Source organism: Serinus canaria, chromosome 7, assembly GCF_022539315.1.
Source record: "Serinus canaria isolate serCan28SL12 chromosome 7, serCan2020, whole genome shotgun sequence".
Classification (NCBI taxonomy): Eukaryota; Metazoa; Chordata; class Aves; order Passeriformes; family Fringillidae; genus Serinus; species Serinus canaria.
Window position 1 is genome coordinate 18,941,987 of NC_066321.1, and position 24,663 is coordinate 18,966,649.

The 24,663-nt window shown below is 36.8% G+C and overlaps 1 protein-coding gene across 1 annotated transcript in view; it reads right to left on the reverse strand.

Moving 5' to 3' along the window:
• The window catches only part of LRP2 (LDL receptor related protein 2), a 110,004-nt gene that overhangs the window by 77,679 nt on the left and 7,662 nt on the right, over positions 1–24,663 (reverse strand). The window contains exons 2-10 of the mRNA XM_050977023.1: positions 16,018–16,125; positions 13,951–14,073; positions 11,403–11,519; positions 5,807–5,917; positions 5,563–5,676; positions 4,980–5,096; positions 4,023–4,166; positions 2,493–2,612; positions 693–821 (exon numbers count right to left, since the gene is read on the reverse strand). Coding sequence (XP_050832980.1) covers positions 693–821; positions 2,493–2,612; positions 4,023–4,166; positions 4,980–5,096; positions 5,563–5,676; positions 5,807–5,917; positions 11,403–11,519; positions 13,951–14,073; positions 16,018–16,125 — 1,083 coding nt within the window. The remainder of the gene's footprint in view (positions 1–692; positions 822–2,492; positions 2,613–4,022; positions 4,167–4,979; positions 5,097–5,562; positions 5,677–5,806; positions 5,918–11,402; positions 11,520–13,950; positions 14,074–16,017; positions 16,126–24,663) is intronic.

Consider the following 24,663-nt stretch of genomic DNA (forward strand, 5'->3'; position numbering starts at 1 on the left):
TATGCCAAGCAGGAACTCCCATTCCCACCAATTCTCTGCAGGCAGGAGCACCTGCCTTACACAACAGCCTGTTAGGACGTTACATCTCCACAAAGCAGAGTTTCCTGGGGCCTGCTTTCAGAACTGAGGAGGAGGTCAGGAGAAGGAGCCTACAGCTGATGAGGAACTACACTCAGAGAGACAAGTATTCTTCAGAGTTCAGACTCTGGGACACTCAAATCCAAGAGCATGGCTTCTCTCACAGGCAAGTGCTTGATCTCACCATTCAGCAAAACCATCTTCTGGCACAGTTCTATAAAAAATTAGGTTTCCCAATTTCTTGACAGCACTGAGTTACACAGAGAGCATGACAGAAAACTCTTCCTCACAGAAATAAGATTATTTTTGCTCAGGAGTGCTCTTGCAATAACCTCCCAACTCTGCAGAAGTCAGGAGTGGTGAAAGTGCAATGGACCCTAAAAGACATTTGTTGATGAGAGGAGAAGAAGCCCTGATGAGGCAATTGACACCAACCTGCACACGCCAGCAGATACAGAGTTCTGACAGTTGCTGATATTCTGAAAGCTGCCCTGATCCTAACTCCTTAAATGCAGAGTTAAAATCAAAGAGAGCTGTGTGACACAGATATTAAAACTACCCCATTTTACCTAGCTATATCTATTTGTTCAACAAGACACTTGGGGTGCACTAACCAGAAGTGTTGGCCCGACAATGCCGGTGATGCTCGAGGAAATAACCTTCCACACAGTGGCACTGGTGGTGTCCCACACGATCTTCACACAGCTGGTCACAGACACCCCACATCTGACAGTCATCAAAATCTGTCAAGTGAATAAGGCATATTTATAAAAAAACACTTTGTATAAAATTCATGTCATAATGAAGAATCTGCAAGTCTCTCCCCTCTGTTTGCTTTATATCTATTTGCAAAACTATAGCATGAAGAAAGTGAGTTTGCAGGTTTTTCCACAGTGTTTCAGTTTTGTATTTCTGGATAACAAAAAACCTGTGTTTCCAGCCCAAGGACCTACCTGCAATTCTGCCCCCCATGAAAAAATACTAACCAACCAAAAAAAAAGAAAAAAATCTAAACCATAACTGCCAGGAGAAAAGGAAAAATCATTTGAAGGGATGTCATCGTCTACTTTCCACAATACAGAATATGTCTATGAAGTATTTTTTCCTGCAAAAGATCTCTATACTTAGCACACACAAAGACTTGGCTGGATTTAAGCCTACTCTGAAGGTGAGCTCTACCTTTATTTTAGTGCAGTACTTAAGCCTTTAAGTCCTACTCGGAGGCTGTGTTTATTAGTTCAGATTTAGTATCATGCAAACAGGTATCCAATTTACAGTTAAAATCTGTTTGTGCACCAGAATCAGTAAGAAAAAGTTCCTTTTAGCATGCAGAATGCCATATAGGTAGAGTACTGGATCTGGAATTATACTCTACTGACTGTCAGCCATTCCTTCATGACAAGTTTTGCTCTGGTCACAAATATATGCCTAGATTTCAGCAAACCAAAATACATTGACTGTGATTTACAAGCCAGAATCTGATACCTAGGTTTACAGGGCAGTGAAAAAACCAGAAGACTCACTGAGACTGCACCAGGTTTGGGAATGTGTCCTTCACGTATTTCCCACAAAAGCATGAAAAAATGGAGGAAATTTCATGCCTTATTTCCCTGCCTCTACAAAGAGCAACCATTGCACCTTGTACAGCCTTAGGCCACCCAGTATTCTCACAAATATAAAAATCTCATTAGAGACTGAGCATCTGAAATACTTTTAATGGCACAAACACCATAGCTTGGGTTGAAAACTCATAACAGATATTTACCCCTTTTCTTTTATTAGGCAGTGCTAACTTTCATGATTCTGAAGTTACTCAATTGCCAGCTACTGAGATAAATCATTTGTGCTACCAAGTTACAGCCGCTTTACAGTTACCCTTTCATTCCTGTAAATATTCTTCTTTTTCATGTAAATTATGTGTATATTGAAAGCCCACAGAAGACACAACCTTTCCATAATGCAAATACAAAACACCCCTTTTATTTTCAAGTATAATGTTCTGCTGTCTGCACATACAGCCACTTTCCAGAAGTAACAATCAATTCAAGATTATTAACTGTTTTCCAGGCATGCAACACACCTGACTGAGGCCCTCTACGTAAACACTTAAAAACCAGTAAAAACTCTTGATAATAAGCCAGCCATCCAACAGGACATATTTTTAAACCTAATCATGCTGTCACTATGTCTTTAGGTCAAAGTGAAAGAGGTCTTTATGATATCTCTCTGGTTTGTTTCTGTGCCACTATGCTGCCATTGTGCTACTAAAATCTTCATACATTTGCTAACTCCTGAGATTTTCTCTTTGTCAGTACATCCACATAATCTGAACTAACTTGCCTTCCTGGAATCCCAGCTTTCCCAATGGGTTGTGAGAAGGTACTGGATATCTGCAGTCCCTGGACTTTACTCACCAACACAGGTACGACTGTCATTGCTGCTTATTGTATATCCTGCAGGGCAGTAGCAGGTCCCTCCTGATGGAGAGGAATGGCAGCGATACTGGCAGCTCAGCGCAGCACAGCGCGATACGTCTGAAAGGCAAATGAAATATTTCAGAAACACACCTATTACAGAAGAACAGCTTTCTGCCTTATTGAGTTACAAAGCTGAAGTCTTTTCTATGATGAGCCTTCAATTTCAAGTACAGCTTCTTAAAACTAATCTGCAGAGAAAAGTATGTACAAAGTTCCACAAAATCTCATACATTTACATACATGTAAGCAAGGGCATGGAACACAGAAGAGAAGGTACTGTTTTTAATAGGTTTTTAGCACAGAGTAAAAGGATAAGCATCAATCTTATATGAACCACCAATGGCAAGTGCAGTGTAAATAGGTGACCAGAGGAAGCCATCTGTAATGCCCCAAAACTTTCCATGGTTCCACAAGACCTACTTATGTGTGACACATCCTTGAGCTCCATCTATTGGTACATAAACTCATCATTTACTCTATGTGAAAAACCCCTAGTATGTTATACTTAGAATAATATGTATATCATTCCAATGTATTAGGATATACTGTTTGCATTGTGTTCATGGACAAATGATTCTTTATCCTTTCATTCTCCCTCTCTCTTTTTTTTCTGCACTAATTCTATTCGCATTTAATAAACAATTCAGTCGCAAGCGAGTAATGATTGTAAAACACTTGAATTATGATTGTAAAGCACTTGATAAAGAAGGAGGTGAAAGTCAGCATTTTCCTTTTCATCAAATCCTTCTGTTATATGTCTTGCTTTGCAGCTCATATCTGCTGTAACTACCAAACCACTCATAAAAGCAAGAGGTACATTTTTTACTATAAACCTTAATTTCCTCTTATTTTTTCTGCCCTCCTATTTGAAAAGGCATTATTTTGTTAATATGAATTTTTATCTTTCTAGAATTTGAAATACACTGGTCTTTGTCCGCAGAGGAATTTGATATTTGTAAGATTAGAGTGAAATTAACAGGAACTATGCATGCTCATTGCCTCCAACATAAAAACGCAGTGTACCACTGACTGGAAAAACAGACATTCCAGGTAATAAGATTTTTTTTTTAAATCCTAATCTTTAAAGTGAATTAGTCAAAGCTTAGGATATACTGATTCAATGTGTCCTGATCAGCACAAATCATTACTTCTTACACGAAGGGACAAACAGATATTTAAACAAAGAAGGCACGTAGCACACATTTCCTGACTTCACAAATATATTTTAGGGTATGGAGAGCAAGTTAAAATTCTTATTTGTGAAATTTCAATTAGAAATTTCTAAAAAAAGAAATGGTCTCTTTGAAGCATTTATGCCTCTTCCAGATCATCCAGTCAAAACAGTGCCAGGGAAAATAGTGAGCTTCCAAAATTTCAGTATTGTTTAGGAGACAAAAGGCAAATGTAAAAAGATGTCAATGCTGATGTTTCTGCTATTCTGTGTATGTTTTTCATTCTAATACATACTGCAGTGTCTGCCTGCAGTGATGTTAGTTTCATCTTCTCCTTCAGGGCAGTCTGCAGCTCCATCACACACTTTCCCAATTGGAATGCAATGCCCTGATCCAGGACAGGCCCACTCTCCTGGGTAGCATTCATGACGACCACTTTCTATGGAAAAGAAAAACAAGAATAATGAAAAGTATATTTCAAATACTAAAATTTCTTCTCTAACAGCTTCCCAAAGCATCTCTATCCTTCAATAGCCAGTTTCCATTTCTTGCACACGGCTGGCAAAGACTATAAAGAAACATTATCTATACTTACTTGTCATGCTTTCTTTTACATTCAAACCACAATGCCATCGATACTTGGGTAGACAACATATGAATCTCTTTAGTTTTCTGTTTTGTTAGAAATGGTAACACCATTTAGCTTTAAACTAACCAGTGCACCAGAAAGGGAACTATAGTTTTGTGGTCTCAAAACACATAAATGCTATCTGGATAAAGAGAATCATGTTCGTCATAGAAAAGGCCAACGAAAAAGAAATCTCATTCACACTTTCATTCATTAAAGCTTCTGTTTCTCACATGACAAATCTTAGCAGGATCTGAGTATATTTAATTTTGAATCAATGGGGTTTGGTTATTAGAAGCCTTGTGTCTCTCAACAGATGACCTGAAAAACCTCCAAAGGCAGAAGAACCAAAACAAAATATAAAAGAGAATATATAAAAGAAAATATATATATATTGCTATATGCTAAACTTAGTTGCATCATACTCAGTATCACAATAATTCTCACACACAACAACAAAAATATTTCCAAAGTTAAAAAAAGAAATAAAAATGAAGGTGGAATACTAAGGTTTTAAAAGAAATCAAAAGTATTTAGAACATCCTGACTGGTCTAAATTTTATAGATGTAATTTAGTGTCATCTTCCTCTGAAAATACCATTGGAAGTTAGCAATAGTATTTACCACATCCTCTTTCATCTTCATTGTCTTCACAATCATCGTCTCCATCGCAAATCCAGCTCTGATGAATGCAACGGCCACTTGGGCAAGTGAAGAAGTTTCCTCTGCAAGTTGCATAAGCTAAATAAAGAAACATAAGAAAATCTAATTGCTCTAAACAGCTAAAAGGTTAAAATAACAATACTGTCTCATATACAATCATTTATTATATTGCTTAAAAAATTTAGGCAGTTCCATATTTTGTATGTATTGCAAACACTTTTCTTATTTAGGTATGAATTACCTTTGGTTCATGCTGAAAATTAAGAGGATGACAACAACATAAGTGTAACTATAAATATTAAGAACCAGACTGTCACTCAGTCCAGCAAATTCAAATAGTAAAGACATACCCAGGAACCTAACAGCAAAGACAAAGTCTATCAAAGTAGCACTGCAATTTTCATCTTTCTGTACAGAAGAGTGCTTGTAGAACTTGATTAACTTTTAATGGCTGTACAGCCAAGCAATCTGCTTCCTGCTATCTGCTTGAACCAGGTCTTAACAAAACAGTTAGAAAAAGTGGAAAAAAAAAGAAACATCATACTGCAAGAGTTTTCATCACTCCGATCTCCACAGTCATCATCATGGTCACAGATAAAAGCCTGCGGGATGCACTCTCCATTAGCACACTGGAACTGCGTACTGGTACATCCACGAGCTGAAAAAGATTTTAGCACAGAAACAGAAAATCTATTTAACTCCAAAAGAAGGTTGGAAATTTGCAAATTTGTTTGGAATCACTCCAAATAAAGCAAATTTGTTTGGGATCACTCTACACTGGGACTTACTGCAATTAGCTTCATCAGAAGAATCTCTGCAATCAACTTTGCCATCACATCGCTGGCTTGCATTAAAACATGCTCCATTTGCACATGATAACTGTTCACATCTTGGGTAGTCTAAAACAAAAATATCCTTTATATTAGCATGAAGTTAGACTATAATGAGTCATATCCACCTAGTGTCAACAGAATATCTTGGTTTAAAGGAAAAACTGAATACAAAGCTTCATTACTAGCAGTCCTATACTAGTAATCCATTTATACAGTATACTGTCTTCTCCAACAGATATTAAAAAGAATCCTCTAGATGGATGCTACAAAAACTTGCAAGCAACAAGAGAAAAATTAAATGCCTTCCCACAGTCCAAAAAGATTTGCAACCCAAACAATTTACAATATGATAGAAAGCAATGGAACATAAAAGGAGAGCAAGCAGTGAACATTTGTTTTATTCCTTTATACCTCAGTTTTATACTATCCTGATCTTAATAAAAGTATTTAGAGAGCAAAGGATTTCCTGAAATTTACGGTTCCTATGTCTTCAAGTGTCTTGAGCTCTCAGACTCAGAGACCTCAGGTTTTAATGGTTTTGTACCAATTAAGCCAAGGATATTAAATTTCCAGGTTCCATGAACAATGTTAGAACCATTTCTTTTTATTACTTGCTTCCCCTTTCACAAAAGAAAACAGATTCTGCAGAAATAATGACTTTTTAGGTTTTGAATATTCTACTTATATAGATGACCTATATGCAAATGCAAGGGATGGTTTCAAATGTTTCAAATTAAAACAAACTCTGAGAACACTTATTCATACAAGCAGTCAGTCAGTTCAGTGGAAGTATCCAACAAATTAAGCATATGCACATGCTAGAGTTGAGTAGGAGAACATAAACTCATAGTTTATCTTTTTGCTATGGAGACAAAACTTATTTTTCAGTCAAATGGCAAGTAAGAAAGCAAAGAATTGCTAATTTTAGAAATCAGATTTCTTGAACCTTTGTCTCTATATAGAAGATAAATGAACTCGAAACATAGAAGAGCCAAAAAACATTTTTCACCTTTTAGATTTTCAGTTTGGATTCTTATCCCATTTTACTTTTCTAAGAGTTAATAAAGCAGATAGAGAAGCCTCTCACTTAGGCACATTTTCATTCATATTTCATTGGATTCCTTGGAATCCAAAACATGGGTTATAAAATTGCTCCAAGCAGCTATCAAGAAACCTGCAATTTTTCCAGACAATGGCAAACTGTTTTGCTTGCTTCTGTAGCTGTGTTCATGTCCACTACAAGTCCAGCCAGACTATCTCCCCAGCTGATTCATTTACAGTTCATTTGTTTTCACTGCAGTTAATAGAAGGTGGCAACCTGCACGTAGGAGCAGAGTGTGCCTAAGCAAAGAACAGTAGTTACAGATTAGCAGGGCTCCAGCTACACATTACTGCCTGTGGCCTTCCAGTGACAGTTCCCAATCTTCCATTCTGAAAGTCTGACAATGCCAACATGTTCCCTAAGCATTCTTTGGTCCCACTTCTCAACCAGACAATCATCTTTCTAATACATCATTTTCTTGCTTCAGTTAGGCTCAGATAAAACTCATAATGCTTTGGAAATAACATGGGTTTTGAAGTGTTTCTTCTGTCTACAGAAAAGACTAAAGAAAGGCCTGACCTGAGGCCAAGTTTTAAGTTCACCATGGAATTAATGCTCTTTCCCTGTCTGAAAACAGAGAAGGAATCACAGGGAGGAACCATCACGAGTTCTATGGGCCAGCAGAAACAGCTAGGACAGTACACTGTATTATAAGGGAGGTGGAAATAAATCCATACAAAAACAGCAACAGGAAATAGTTGCAACTAGTATTTGATTCAGCAGACGCTGACTTCTGTCATAGTCAGCAGCACAAGCTTCTATAACCCTAACCCATGTTATAAGGAGTAGAAATAAAAGGAAAAGAAAAAAGGCAATTTCCTACTAACAAGTGTCTTTTATTGCAACATGTAAAAACATTTTACAAAATAAAGGTAATTAAAACTCTTTGGTTCACTGCCATGAGTCACCACCTCACAGTGGTCAAAACATTGCCCAGACAGCTCACAGCCTACCAGAGACACCAGGAGGGAGACTTACTTCAAGCACAAGAGTCCTATGAGCTGCATGATACCAGGCAGTGTTCATAGCAGAGATGCTTTCAGAGCTGGCAGAGAGACCAGACCCTCATTCCTGGCCTTAATTCCTGATTTTGATCTCTGAGACTCTAGTCTTTGGCTGCCTGCCTTAGATTGCTCCAGTTTTGCTACTTCCCTGTCCCAAACTATTCCTGGCAGAGATATTTCCTTCAGCCTGAACTTCTACCTCACCCTATAGCTGCTACACGTAATTTGTTCAACATCCAGAATATTAGTCTCTGACTATGGCCTTTTTCTTCTTTCTTGGACTACATTCCTTATGATCTCCTCAGTTCTTGATCTCTGTTCACTTTCACCCTGGTCTCTACAAATTCATCCCAGAGCTGGCTGCCCACTTCCTGACCACAACAGCTATTTAGCATAGCAAACAAGAGGCAGGAATTCACAGGTTAGGCAGCTGACCTATGGCAGCAGCTCAACATCAAAATTAGAATCAAAAATCCAGTGTATCTTGGAAAACACTCAACCCACTAGTGTTGAACAACATGTCTTTAAAGTACTGCCCCTTTCTTCCTCACAGCCTCAGTGTAGTGCTCAGCTGCCAGAGCAGTATCCAGAAAGGTTAATCTGTCAAGCAAAGCAAAATGGACATGGCTGGGATTTTCATTTCTCAACTATGAAGCTGAAGCAGGAGAAAGAATTTTATCTTAACTGAAAGAAATAAAGTATGTAACAGAAAAATTACACCAGTATTGCCTGCATACTCCCAAAAAGTGCTTGCTACCCCAAATAATCTGCCATTTCATTCTGTTTCTGAAGTTTTAAAATTAAAATATTTGCTAGCTGCTGACTATTCTAAAAACTAGAAAACAGCCTGATATGTGTATTCAAAAAAACCAAAAAGCCATAACTTTATGAAATCAGAACAGCTTCAGCACGCTAATTGTATGACCTGAAGCATTTGTTCTGATGTTTATCTTAGTCTCTGCATGGGCAGTTTTCCCTTGCTGCTAATCCCATTAGCAATAAAGTGGACTAAGGCTCTGAATTCCTTTGTTCTGGCTTTTTACATGTTTAATTGTAGACTTACTTTATATTGGTGACATTTTGCATTTGACTACTTTCTTATATAATGTAACTTATTTAGGAATAAAACTTTATCTTCTTTACAATCCAAGTCTGCTTTCAGACAGATGAGTGAGTGCGAAGCATAAGTAAAGAGACCTAAGTTTCCATTTTGTTATGCTCCATGAAACACCAGAATCAATTATAAAATAGCCTTATTCTTTTGTTGCTCATGGATGTTTCACTTTTATTAATGAAAACTTTTAGTTCAAATTAAATAAGGGGAATTTAGTGACAAAGGAAAAGGCCAAAATAGTTCTATTCCTCTTACATTTGTTAATATCAGATAATGTGGAAAAGGAAATACATTAAACACTGGGGAAAATGAACATTCAATGCAAGTATTAGAATCTACTCCAAAACTAATATGCTAGTACACTAATCTGTACTATACAGATAATCATAAAATGCCCAATTTGTAAATGTTATTTTATGGCTTCTGTTGAAAGTTCCCGGCTGTGCAAAGACAAAAAGGGAATAAAATTAACCAGCCTTCCTCAAGAGTCTTGTAATTACATTCTTTTTGGATCCTCTTGTCTTCAGCACTGTCACATTTCTTTAAACTAGTCTAACTGCTTTCAGGGTTCCAAGTCACAGTCATTCTTCTGTCTCAGAGGGACTGTCAACACATATTCTAATAAACCAGAGTGGAGGCTGTTGAATGACAGGAGGCAGTCCCTCTCCTTTGGGCTAAATATGCTGCCCCCACAACAGTCATGGGGCCCATTTGCTGATGCAGCAATGACTGGCTTTCCCCCACAGCACTAGAGTGCTACTGCTAATGTATCCAGAGGGTCCTTTCCTAACTGCCTTTTTAATTTACCTAGCTGAGAATGTTAAACATGAAATAAAATGTGTGCTTCAATTTTCAAACATCTAAGCAGCTTCTAGTGTTTTAACTATCATCCTTAGGACTCTCTCCCAGACTGACACAGATTTTCTGCATTATAACAATCACACATGGCAGCTGGCTGTTCCACACTGTATTCAATGACTACTCACCGGTATTTCAGAGATGCTCAGCAGTTCCAGTTCTTTAATTCACAGATAATACATCTTAAAACCAGATATCTTTTCTTCAGGATTTTTTTCATGTGTGACAGATTTACTAAATTAAGTTATCAACTTCATTTCTTACTCTAAGAGAAAAAAATGCCAACCTATAGAAGATATTCTTCAGGCAATGAGATGGGGTACTTTGGATCTTGGCTTTTAGCCATTTGTACTGGTGACCAGAAGTGACTATGGGTCTATCACATTAAAATATCCAAGCTGGATGATTTAGCAACATTTTATTCCTAAATACCCTTTCATTCCACATATGTACAATTTCAGCCATTTGTGAGTCAAGGATAAACCACATTAGCAGTCAGATACCATACAGTCTTCCTTCACACAGCATAGGCATATGCCCTTTTTCCCCCTAAGCACAGCCATTAAAAAAATTTAATTTTTTGCTTCTTTGTCCATCCATTACCACTCCAGCCTCTTTCCCCACCTCCTGCCCTGGGCCTGGTTCTAAGTGGAGTTTACAGTTTTGTCTGTTCCCCAAAGGCACACTATGTTCTAACAGCTGGAATAGCAGCTTATATGTTAGAAGTCACTTAGTTTGTGTGAAGCTTTTCCTTAAGACTGACAATGAACAGACATGCCTGTTACACACTGTTGTGTAGGTATTAGACAAAAGCATTCCTGAAAAACATGGCCTCTCTCCTGAGGCCAGCTTTCCTTTCCATCAGTATTCAACCTAGGCCTGAATTCAGGGAGACTGTCACCAGACAGGCAACCTCAGCTCTGGGGAAAGTAGAGTGGAAAAAAACCTTGTCCATCTGCATTTTGCTGGCACAATATAAGCAACCCATCTGAATACAATATGACTAAATCATCTCCACAAGAATCTGCAATCTAGAATAAAATGCTTTTAAAGAGATCAAATATCCTCAAATAAGTAATTTGGAGTCAAATTTTGCTTTTCTGTACAGGCTATAACTACTACTGATTTTATATGGAGTATGCAAAAACAACTAGGAAAACTTCAGCAAAGTTATCTCCGAGTGTCCCAAAGCCATAAGAGAACTAAACATGGTTGCCTTTTTACAGTGCAATATTAATTATCTTTCAGACAATGAGAAACAATACGACCTGATCCTGTGCTGACAGTTTGCACTTGAGTTCTGTGGTTACAGATCTGTATCAGAACATCAGCTCTAATACACAGAAGAATCTGAAATGAAACTCTTGTAACAAAAAGCATATTGTGGTCATCTTGTCTATCAACAAGCCCTTTAATCTTACAAATGCCAGAGATGAGATGAAACCAGATCTCGTGCTGGGAGTTAACACTCACGGCAGAGTCTTTCATCTGTCCCGTCGGCGCAGTCCTGCACGCGATCGCACCAGTACGCGCCGGGGATGCACTGTCCATTGGAGCACGTGAACTGCTGGCTCGAGCACGTCCTCCCCGCTGCAACAAACAGGCACACTGTCAGTCTTTCCTGTCAACCGAGGCTTTTTGTCAGGAAAAATATTTTCCTTCCTCTTTAACTACTTCCTCTCTCTCATAAATATCAGTATAACACTTTCTCCTGTGTATCTTGGTGTATTCAAGAGAATTAAAGAACACTTGACAAGCACATGTTAGACAGCATAGTTCTGGGAGGGCTCCTGCAGTCTGCAAGGTCGCTGCTTTTCTCCACTGAAGAACTGAACTAGGTTAAAAAGTACCTCCCTGTAATTATTCTGCCTAAAACATTAAATTACCAATTCTCACTGATTTAAAGTTTTATTTTATTTACTGGGTCAAAATCTGTCAGTAACTCCAAGTTATTCAGTCAGCTGGAATGTCACAACATGTAAACACAGCAGAGTTGGAGGTAAGGCACCGCTTTCTAATACAGCCAGGGCCTCAGCAGGAGTAGCTTGCATATGTAACTAATGGAGGATTGAGAATGATTATGTCCCTTCTCTTGACAGCTGTCAGGAAAAAGCAATCACATAAAACTGTTCACTTCTACTTTGATTCCACTACAGCAAAATTACACTTCCAGTTCTTGGGCAAACTACCATGAATCTGTGAAGATACCGTTGAAGGACAGGCTTACTACTAACTTTCCCTTCCCTCTGCCCCCTGCATATTTGTTTCTTTCAAACTCATGTGGTTTCTCAACATCATCCCAGCCTATACATTGGCATTTTGTCATCTGCTGCTCTGCAGGGGCTCTCTCTGCCACCTTCTGTCAGCAGTGTTCCCAAAATAAGATCAGCTACTGGGATACAAGTGTCATGAGGAAAAACAAGAGCATGACAGCAAAGTAAAACAAATTTCTGCATTTATGACTTCCAGAGCTGTCAGACAGTTTTCCCTGAAAAAAGTTTTAATATTTCAAGGAGGAAAATCTCTTCCAGCTTTCCCAAACACTGAGATATAAAGTCCCTTTAGAACAACAAGGACAAATACCAGGAGGTGACTCAAAAATGGCAGCAGCACAGTGCCACTGTGTAGATACTGGCACTCATGATTAACCAGTACATGGTGAACAATGTTACAGTGACCCAGTTCCAAGGTCAAACTCAGAGCTTTTGCTCATTTTGCATTTTGTATCTGCAGATTCCTTAGTTAAAACATAACCAGCAGTTGTGCTGACTCCTTCTCAGAGGAAGAGGGGAGCAAAAGGTAGTTATCTATCACTGAAAAATTTCCATCCTCAGTGGATTAAGATGGAATCAAGATACAAAAGCAAAAACCAAGTCTGTGAGCAAAAACCTTCCAAAATAAACATTTTAGCCTCCCCAGGGGTTGGTGAGTAGCTCCAGAGCTGTTCAGTTCAAAGAAGTTATCAAAAAATTATACACACAATCAAAATGAAAATAAATTAATCTTATCTTCATCACTTAGAGTAACTTCTAGAACTAGAAATGACAGGAAAACCATCCTTCAGAACACTACATTTGTTCTCTTGTCTTATGCAATAATGCAGAGAATGTAATTTGGTGCAGTAATCAGCTCAGTTCACTTTTCACCACTTTGGCATGTACTTATAGCCCTTCAAATGCTTAGTCATGAAATTCTAAGCCAGAGTAACATATTTTATTTGTCTATCAATACTAAGAAAAGAGCAAAGCCTATGGCTGTGGCAGTTAGGCTGTTAAACTGTTTTCTTGATCTGAACTGCACAGAGAACACTAAACACTTCACTTGAAAACAGCAATTCAGACATGAATAATACACTTTTCAGCACATTTAAAGTGAAATAGTAATCAGAATTATGTTCTAAGTTTAGGCTGTCCAAATGATAATGAAAGACTAGATTCCCACCAGACACCAAGACCATAGATATTTCTCCTCTCTGAGTGTGAGAAAGAATGGCTCTGTTAATTCTAAATAATAATGCTACTAATAGCATTGCTGAAAATAATACAATACTGGCCAATGTTTGCTGATTATTGATAATTCCTCCTGTTTTATATACAAATATATTTCAAAGTCATCTAAAAATAATTATTTTTTTTTATTTATAGTTCTGAGATGCCACTGTGAATTTTGCTAGCCAATGGATAGAGCACATACATGTGTGTACAAACATATGTGTATTTCACCATTTTTTTAATGGTGAAAATTACTAAACTTTTTATTATCTATAAAACTAGTATGCACTTCATATTTTTTCTCTTTTTAATTAAAAGAAGCATGAGTACTTTTCAGATTTCAAGATCTGGAGATACCTTTTTAGACATATTTTCTGTATTTTATCTACTTCACATTATTTTATTTCTGGAAATATCTTAGAGAGACTTCTGTACTTACAGAGGGCTTGTTTCTCTATGTTCTCAATATGCTGCCATGAAATTACATTATTTCACAAAGCTGGAATAACACTGGAAGTCAAAATACTTACGACATTGTTGATGTTCATCTGAGCCATCTTCACAATCCTCCTCATCATCACAAACCCATGACTGTGGAATACATTCCCCATCAGTCTGACACTGAAACTGATTTCCTTCACAGGTAGGTTGTGCTAGTGTAAGCAATGAAAAAATTTGTCATTTCACAGAGATCTGTGAAAGCACTTTCAAAGGAAATAGTAGCATAAGGGAAAAGAAGATCTAAGATTCAAGTGTCAATGAACTGTAAATTCCATGAAACACATGAAGCATTTAACAGATCAAAGAAAATGGACAGACCAGAGTGGTGAAAGTGGACCAGAGGAAGGATGCTCAAAGGCAAAATTCAGCCTAGTAAACTCCTGCATAGACTCTTCAGCATTATATCCTCTCCTGGAGACACAAGCTCCTCTAGAAGGGAGACCCCAAAAAAGGCAGAGCCGTTTTTTCACTTTGGAATAGAGGAACAGTAGCTTCCCCAGTCTCACAGGGGGTCTGTTCAACTGCTCTCACTCCACCTCTGTTTCTTTATCCCTGGTAAGAACATAATCTCCCAGAACAAGCTCACGATTCCTCCTGTGAATTCATAAGGCAAAAGGGAGGGTGAGATCAGAACAAGCTGGATGCTGCTGTTCCAGCTCTACTCTGTACTCTTCAAATAGACAAACAACAGGGAACCATCATAGAGAGAGATCAAAATAAGTTTTGAAACTGTGTCACAGCTCACTCCATCCCTAGTTAATACTCCTGGAAGAATCTCTAGTACAACACAGTCCAGTAAGCAGGACTCTGGTCTTGATCATCTCCGTTCTCAGGATTAGGTTTTTGCAGAAATACAAGGTTAACTTTGTGCTCATGGGATGATATGCAAGCATAACTATCAATTTAACCAAAGCATGAGGGAGTAAATGAAAACAGTGTGTAAATTTAGAGTTGAAAAGTACAAAATAACATCAGTAGTAAACTAATTGGTGGGATAAATTTGATCACATACTACAGACATGTACTTCATGCATACTTTTTCCTGCTTCAAGAACCAAAGAATAATCTTTTAGTATGATTTGAACCTCAGACCAGTTTTAAACGATCTTGCTGGCCACTCATGTGCCCCACTACCTATAGCACATTAGCATATTGTTTTTAAAGGACAACTAACTCAAAAAAATGAAGTTTAATTTTAATTACTGCTGTGGGACAACACCATTTTGTTTTGCCAGTTTAGTGGCATCTTCATCCAGGACTACAAGTTTTTTTGGACCTAAAGTGCTAAGCAACAAATCAGACTGCCTAGCCATGTCAATGGCCTGCAATTATTACATGGGTCAAGCAGCAAAAAAATTACAGTGTAAAAAGAACAGATATAAATTAGTCTCACTTCCTATCAGCTGAGGGGCAAAAATTGGCCTAATCTGTAAGTGGACTGATTATTGCAGCAACACACAAGACTTGAAGAACACTAGAACTGAAAAGGTAAAATACCAGCAAGTTCCTGAAAACAGACTGTGGAGTGCTATTCTTCATTTTCACAACTTTTCTGCTCAGAGAATCCATTTTCTCCATTTGAGAAAATCTTTATTCATGGATATTACAGACCATGTGAATAAAATTGTTGCCTGTGAGCTGCTGACACAGCACAATCAACTCTAGACAATTTAGCATGACTCTACTTTGGGCACAGTAGGTACAGTTAGTTGTCCAGGGTCTGAAAAATCCAAAGATTTTGAGCACAAGTGATGCTGCTGGTAGCTGTATATACATCCAATATTCAGGATTACTACAGTAACAGAATACAATACATTTCTACATCTACTTAGAACATTAGTCATAATATGAAACTGTATTATTGGACAGTCAGATTTTTAAGAACACGTTAAAGTCATGTTAGAAGCTGAGCACTACTTGATTTTCTGTGTACCAAAGCCAAATGAACTCATGGAATATGACTCAAATAGATCCTGCAGTAACTCATGACAACTCCCAATTCAATATTCATTCTTGTACCACAGGTACAGTTGAGCCCACTGGAACCTCCCAGTTTCTGAGATTACGAAGGAGCTGCTCTGGATTGTTTCACTTACGGCAGCCAGCTTCATCTGTGTCATCCGAGCAGTCTCTGGCCCCATCACACCTCCAGTCTGCAGGGACACAGCGACCGTCGCCACAGCGGAACTGCCCCCGCTCACACCCTGCCAAAACACACCAACGGCAGCTTAGCAGGACAGGCACAGAAACACTCTGGCACATTCAGCAAGAACTCTGGTTTATCCACTGCCTTACAGCATGGAGCTAAAATGATAATATGAAAAATAATAGAAAAGATACTACAAAAATATTTAGAAGTATATATATGTTTAAAAGAGCTCTATATACCCAGTGAAACAAACAAACAAAATAAAAAAGCAAAGAACTATCTTTAACTATTACAGAAATCTCCAACTAAATTGCTGGAAAATGCCACTAATTTTAGCATTCGTATATTATACAAACAAAACAAAAATAGTTATGAAAAATGAAAAAATATCCCAAACAAGTCTCAGAGTACATACATACAGAAACCTATTTAGAAGGAATGCATCAATTTTAAATTCCCAAGCAGTATAGACTTTAAATAAATGTGGGGCATCATTTTCCACATTATATGTAAAGGCTAAACATGCTAAACACTAGTGCTCTCCCAAGTGTATGAGGATTTAAAAACATATAATAATAATCCCCTTAGCTGATGTGGAAATCTTGTTTCAGTGGAAATCTTCTTTTCAGTGTAATTGCTTGAAAGTATAGAAAGATCTCAGTTTTGTTTTGCTTTTTAATAATGCCCTCATAGTTAAAATATTTCCTCTGAAGTACAGGAAAGCATGTCTTGAGTCAAGATTTGAATAGCAAATAATTTTTTTTAAAATTAAGCTTTCAGACATTTATGGCTGATCAAAAGCTATCCTGCTGTCATTCTCTCCTACTTGATCTACTAAGGATTAAGACCTGATAAAGAAGCATTCATTCCCAGGTGTAAATGCAGCTGGATCAGGCCTTTATTAGAGTCAACTAATGAAATCTCCAGTCTGTAGGAAAGAGAAAGGCACTGTTTATGGCCTTTCGTTGTGACTACAGCCTCATAAAAAGGGAGTGACCAGTTTTATAGATCCTCAAAACAATAAGCTACAACATAATTAGGTTCAACAGAGCTCTGTTTCATGATAATCTGTTGTCAGCACCTCAGAGAGTGGAACACTGAAAAAACCTGAAGTAGTAGCAAAGTCCAATTCTGAAAAAAAAAAAAAATCCTATTTCCTGATTAAATTAATAACCATATAATAGAATTACATCTTTCAATTCTTCTGAGTGATCTGTCCAGAGAAGATAACCTCAGCAAACATAAAGCACAACCACCTATTTTGTGAATTCGTGATGACATAAATAACACGCTACCGAACTTTCATGTAAAACCAGGCATATCAACACTGTCACATAAACACAGTTAAGTGATGTATTCCTCAGGGATATAGGCAAGCTACTTTATGCAAGGAATGTTCAAATCTGATTGTCTGTTAGTGACACCCTGATTTATAATGTATCCTGCAAATGGTCAAAAATTTCACTTGGATAAATGGTGGTACGGAGTGGTACAGGAGTATGTTCACCCAAATACCTTCTATAGACTAATGCATGATGGTGGTTGGTGGTGCAGGTCTGGGGTTGGTGGTGCAGGTCTCTTATCAACTACCTTTAAAACACAACAACCTCCCTTGCAAAAATGCCCTGAAGGAATGTACAAGTTCACTCTGGAATCCCAGGCCCTCTCCCTGAATTTTGCCCTACAAAGCAACATTTTCATATGAGATTAGCAGTTAAAGCTCTACAAACACAACATATAACCCACCATTTATCAATTGTAATTACCATGGAAAACAAATACTAAATCTTCTTGTATATTTAGTACGTTATGGCTATTCAAAAAATATTCACAGTCGCTTAAGAAAGGAAGTTACAATATAGAATCAAATCTGCATCCACATGATTAGGATTTTTAATGAAACATGCTTATAAACAAGCAATATGAGCAACTTGCATATGATTTCTAAATAATAACTAGTTAAAAAAATTAAGCACTGTATACAACAATTATTTACTTTGCCTATCTTGTTTTAAGTTCTTATAGTTAAACATACCCTTATAGTGATTAAAATGAGGTGATAACACTGATAAACCTTTTTAAAAGCAGTATAAACACAGCAGTCTTTGTACAGTACCAGAAATGGTAACTGAATGTTAACAGAAAACCTGCAAGTCACACAGTTCTGCTACTCTCTATAATACTTCTCAGAATTATAATTTAAGATGCTCACACCTCTATACAGTAAGCACCAATTCTTCAGCAGACCTGCTACAATTCAGTTAATTATGGCATTAAGCTTTACAATGGTATCTGCTGTGCTTACTTATAACTGAAGGCAAAGACCTCTGAAACACCTACAAATGTTATGAAAGACTAATACTTCAGTTATCACTGTTTTATATTATCTTTAGAACAAAGGAAATTACCTAGTAGATAATTATGTAAATTCATTTTAAAAAAACAGTCTCTGAAAATCAGTAATATGAAAGAAGTAAAAGTGATCTGCAGTATCGAGGGCACTTCTCACAGAGGTTCTAAAAAGCTTGTGTTTCATCTGTGAGCAAAAACAATTCTAACTTTGATAAAGGAGAAAGTAGTCAGGAGGAAAAATACATGATTACAAAGTTACTGCTACAAATACCCAGGAGAAAGAACAAGAATGAAAGAAAAATAACCATGTCAGTTATAACCAGATTTGGTATGTTCTATGCAATGTGAGCCTGCAGCACCTGGGTTTCAGCAAGAGCAGGGACTGTTAAAAAAAAGGGGGTATTCACTTGTTTATAGGTATTATTTGAAGTTTCAAGTCACTGAAGAATTAGTAATCAGTAGCTTTATGGAAAGTTTTCCTTTCAATAATTTTTTGTGGTTTTTTTAAGTTGTAAGGCAGCTCATTAATTAGTCAGATATTACAAAAAAATTATACTAATGAACTAATTTCCATAGAAATTCAGATTTACTCTGATAAACGCTGATGGGAAGGAAATAACCACTGAGTTTAAAAATCAGCAATAAAGTAATCTGTCTTCATTTTCATGTTTAAAATTTGCTAATAGAACAGAATTTGGGTGACTTTTGAAAGTTCAAGTTCCAGAAATGACTGAATTTTCAGTGTTGCTCTACTATTACTATAATTCAGTTTCAGTCTTCTGACTGTGATTAAAGCAGTACTAAAAGATGGGCTAAAAAATGCATGGCAGATCTTAGGAATCACATCAGAACCTATATACATAAAGAAGAAACTCTTGGCATCAACAAAAATAATTTTGAATGGAAAAATTGGTTTCAACTGCTCAATATTAAGGAAAACACCAAATAAATAACAAATATATTTTATAGACTTTAATACTGAAATTGCAAAGCAAAGATCAGAAGCATTACTTCTGAAAAGTAGTAATGCTTCTGAAAAAAAACCCTGAAAAATGTAGACCAAAGTACTGTTTCTAAACATCTTGTTATACTTACTATCTTTGGTCTTCATGCTAAATTGGTCACTGGAATTTATATTGTTCTCTGTGTCTGGGATTCACTTGTAAGAGATTCTCAGTGGATGGTTCAGATTCAGAATTTGCCCAGATAAAACAAGAAGGCTTATGTTCCTAGCTCTGGGAAAACTACTGGCAGAAAGGTTTTGTCAGGTAGTCATTTTCCTCCAGAATAGAACAACATATTAGTGACTTTATCAGAGGAAAGATTGAGCTAATTAATAAGTAAACACTTTAAATTTATTAGAAATAAGTGCATCTTCTACCACTATTCACCTTATTTTTCTGCAACAATTGTTGCCTGCATATGAATGAAGTACCCTATGGTAAACCACTGCCAAAGACAAACACCACTGCCACTAGGGGATGGTACTCAACATTCACACCACTAATGAATGTTACTCACTGCCACATTAAGTCATAGGGAATTCCAGCAGAAGAGAGAGAAGTTAGTAGCATCACACATTTCACAGTGCAATGCTTTAACCCATAGGGCCGCAGTCTTCAACAGGAAGGCAGTCCACTACACCCTCCCACCTCCACTGGCTTCACTTCATGTAGAAACATTTCCTTTCAGAATTAAACCTAAAATTCAATCCTTTTGTATTCAAACCAGAATGCTATGTTTGGCTTATAATAGAACCAAAACAGCCTTCCTCTTCACCTTTCTGTGTTACTTTTGACTCCTTGCAGTACCTCCCTGAACAGTTCTAGTCTTTTGTACTATTTTCATATATTTTGTACCTGCCCATTTAACCTCGAAGTCCCTCACACTTTTAACTCTGACTACACATCTTCTGAATTACATTTGTCATCCACACATTAAGAGCCATGACTGTTCATTCAGACTGCATAGAACAGGCCAAAACCCCTAATTTGTTCTTCCTTCCTTGTGCTCACAATGCCTTTAAGAACTGCTAACACTTCTTTAGGAGTTAAGTCTGAATTAAAAATTTAAAGTAATGAGGAATGTATTAAGCCCAGGGTATATTGTACCACTCTCAAACTGTCCACTCAGAAATCAAACTTACACTGCTGCAATTACCTTACACTTCAGGAATCAACACTCTCAACAGATTTATTTGCATCTAAAAGAGTAATGTTCTTCCAGGCAATATTTTTTCAACTGAGCACTTAACACTTGTAATACACCTTCAGATTTTTAACAAGTAAATGCAAACAGACTGTGCATTACAAACCTCTTCCACACAAAATTTCCAAATAGAAAAAAGTGACAAGCTCTTTTTTTCTCCCTTTCTGCCTTCCAAAAAAGGGACCCTCTTTCCCATTTGGCCCCCAAACAGAGCAGCCCACTCTAGGGGCCTTGCAGGTAAAAGAATCCTGAAGAATCACGTTCCATACACTTTGATGTTAAGATTTTTTCCTAGCTTAATTACTTGTCAAACAGCCTGAGGTTTTGGAATGCTCAAGGAGGGAAGGCTGAAACTGTGGAAATTCCACCTCTGTTCCACCTCACTAATGTAGAAAGAAACAAAATTCAAAGTTTAGGAAAAGCCATGGCTTATTTTCAAATAACGCCCTACGATACTAAAAAGCAGTATTGTGCTAGCAATTATAATTGGAGAATGAACAAATATTATTTAATAGAGAAGAAAAATAGAGTCTGATGAAATTATGCTAACTTTCATATATCTCTGCATGACATTTAACCTTCAGTCTTTCTACACTTTAAGCTTCATTACATTTAATACAAAATATTCATATTTTAAAAAAAACCAACACAGACCACACAAACATTTATGGGTATTACACAAAGCAGTAAAAGGTTTACCTGCAGTTTTCAAGCCCTTGCAACACAAAACATATTTTGTACCTACATATCTCTAAATTAAATTAAAGAAGTTATTTTACTAATAATATCAACAAAAGGACAGTACAAATGTGCATCTGCACCCACTTTACATGACTGCAAGATATTTGTAGACAGATTGACAGGCAGACAGAGGACTAATCAAGGGACAATCTGAGGCAGAAAAGCTGATGTGCCAGATATACAACAATGCATTGTTAAAAGGGAAGTGTAGGATTTCATTTACTGAATTATCATCCAATTACATATAACAAGATTATTATTAGTAAAATAGCATCTACAGACACAGCAGCTGATCAAGAACTCCTTGTGCCTTGCACTGTACAATCAAGGGCCATGCCCTGGACAGTCTGCCTACAGACACGAGGCTCTTGAACTCCCGGGGATGTGCCAATGTCAAAAGGCCAAATGGGCCTGTTCTTCCTTTCACCAACACAGATTCATATTTTATTTTTAATCTGTCAGCACTCAAAAAAGTCACAATACATGAGAGGCACACTCTGTTTTGCTAGTATGTTTATTAGACAGTACAAGAAACAAGGCACATGTCAGATTGTTTGGCAGTGGGAGGCGGAGGGCAGTGGTGGAAATGATAAAGGACTGAACTCGAAGCAAAGATCTGGTTCTTCACCAGTACTGACTGGACTTATTTTTGAGTAAACCACATTTTGTGTTCAGCACAATGACAGGTATCAGAAACTATAATAAACAAGTTCTACTCTGACAGGTAAGATCCAATACCTACATCTGAAATTTTTACCCACTGATTTTTTTTTTTTTAAACAGCACTTTAAAATTCAAGACCAAAAGTGAAAATATTGTCTTTCATTATGGACTTAGAAACACCATGTTTCCCTGCAGCATCAGCATATTTTTATGGTTTGCCTTTACTTGCCAAGCAGGAAAAAAGCCCAGCAAAATCTACATTATATCCTGTGCTTTGTGTCTGCATGTTCTTGCACATACAGATATTTGTCAACTAAAGCAATTGTTACAATTAAAGCATCAAATATCATTTTAATAATGCTAACATGGAAAATCTTTGATAAAAATACTTAAAATCATTGTATTCAATGTTAAACTATTTGTTTTCAGTTAATACAGTTATAAAAGGGCTATAGATTAATTTCTGCTAATGCCTCAACATAAATCCAAGAATTAAAGAAATTCCAGATTTTAATCTACTGAAACTAAGCAGGAAAGCTTTCCTGCAAAGAAAAAAGGGTTTAGGTCTCCTGCAGACAACAAGTTCAAGTGAATGACACTGTAAATGCTTCCTAGCAACATTAAAGATATTCATAATCCTCATCTCCTCTACCTTACTTCAGTTCTATTAACTGAAAAAGCAGCAAATGCAAACATCCTGATAAAAATGAAAATGGTTTATTGATTTGTTCTTAACAAATCTATTAAGTTTTTTTTTTCCAATTTTAAGCCTGAACCAATAAAGAGAACAAACCCTTTTTTTTAATATACCACATATGGACCTTCTAGGGAAAAAAAAAATCCCTTTTAATTTTTTTTCTTAAGGCTCTGGTATTCAGAACAAAACAACAATGGTTTCTACATTACTACTTTCAAACCAATTATCTGGGAAAAGTAAAAAAGAAAATTAAGATTTTCAGTCTGTCAAAGTTGTTCACATTGATCGTAAACGTAAAAAACCCAACCCTATAAATTTAAAACCATGACAGTTTACTTATCATACATGCTCACAAAAAGTGCATATCCATATTATGTATCTTTTCCATCATACAGTGCTACAAACAAAATAATAAAAATTAGGTTACTTTATAATCTTGTTTCAACTCACTTTTTTAAAGCAACTAATAAACTTTTACTATCTTTTTAGTCCTATAACAAGGCAGGAATAAGAAATAATCCTTTTAAGCAAGGACTAATTCTCATAGACAGGAGGTGATACTCCTTTCTACTGATAAAGTAAATATTCTTTATATTGAACAGACCAGGTTCCTTCTTTCATTTAAGTCACTGACAAATTTCTTGTACTTCAGTGATAACTGAGGGTAAGCCATTAATTTTTTCTTGGACACCTTCTTTAATCTAAACTGCATATAAAGTACTTTCCAAGAGGACACTAACAAAAGCTATTTGTACTCCTTAGAGATTTTGGTAAAATTATTATCTCTATGGCCAAATTCAAGAGAACCAGTAGTTGCAGTGCTGCTGACAGATTAGTCTTCTCAATATAAAAATGTGTTTCAGACGTTACAAGTGAAGAACTTGTTCTGCCTTCAACTGGATAACCCCACCCAGTTGTCTTGACATTAGGTGTCTTAATCCACATAAATCAGTTGTGACTGTGTTAGTTGTGGAAGTAGAGCAAGAACTCTGGATCTCTAGGGAAGCATAGACATCCCAGCTCTCCTATATCTTAGTAGCTTCTTTTTCATGAATGGCACATTAAGCTTGCAAAAATCTGTTCTGATTGACCATATGACAAAAAGAGGAAGAAGAACATGCAAACACCGCAGAAATAAAGACAGCCTCAGTTACTCACAGAAGGAAGCATCCCAAGCATTTTCATAAGAATGAACCTTGCTAATGGCCCCAAGGCTGCTGTAGAATAGCAATTGGGTAACAGAAGGTGGGGGGGGAATACGACCAAAAGAGGAAAATCTTCAAGACTAGGAAGTATTTACAACTACACAGTGTGTGGAAAGTGCGGGGGGGGGGGGGAAGTGCTTAAACAACTTAGAGAGAACATGTACAGTATGTATCACTGAGAAAGTCAGATGCAGTAGCAGATAATAAAACCCTCTCAGGAAGCTTTTATCGTTTTGAAATCCTGTACACTTTTTAAAATAAATTTACCAACCCGTGTGCTGTTTTTTCTCACAATTAGAGCTCATGCTGAGATGATGACCTGCATTCAATTCTGTCATGCTCTCCTGAAAGCTGATGAGTCATTGCAGCACTAGAAACTGGCCTCAGTAAGAGCCTTCCTGCACAGCTCGTGACAGTGAAATTGTTTCATTTTTGTATTTTTTTCTGTATCCTTGCTAGAATGAAAATGGCTATGCAACATATACCATTTTGTGAAATTATAAACCTTACTATAATTTTATATATAAGCTATTAAATGAAAAATGAAACCTGCCATGCAAAAAATAAACCACTTTCTATTACAGATAATAATCAGTAAGCACATAAAGTGGAAGCTATTTCTGTCTTCCCACCACAGAACCCATATCCTCAAGAAAATTCTTTAGCATGATACCAGTAGGACTCTAGATTAAAAAAAAAAAAAAAAAAAAAGACAATTTAAACTATC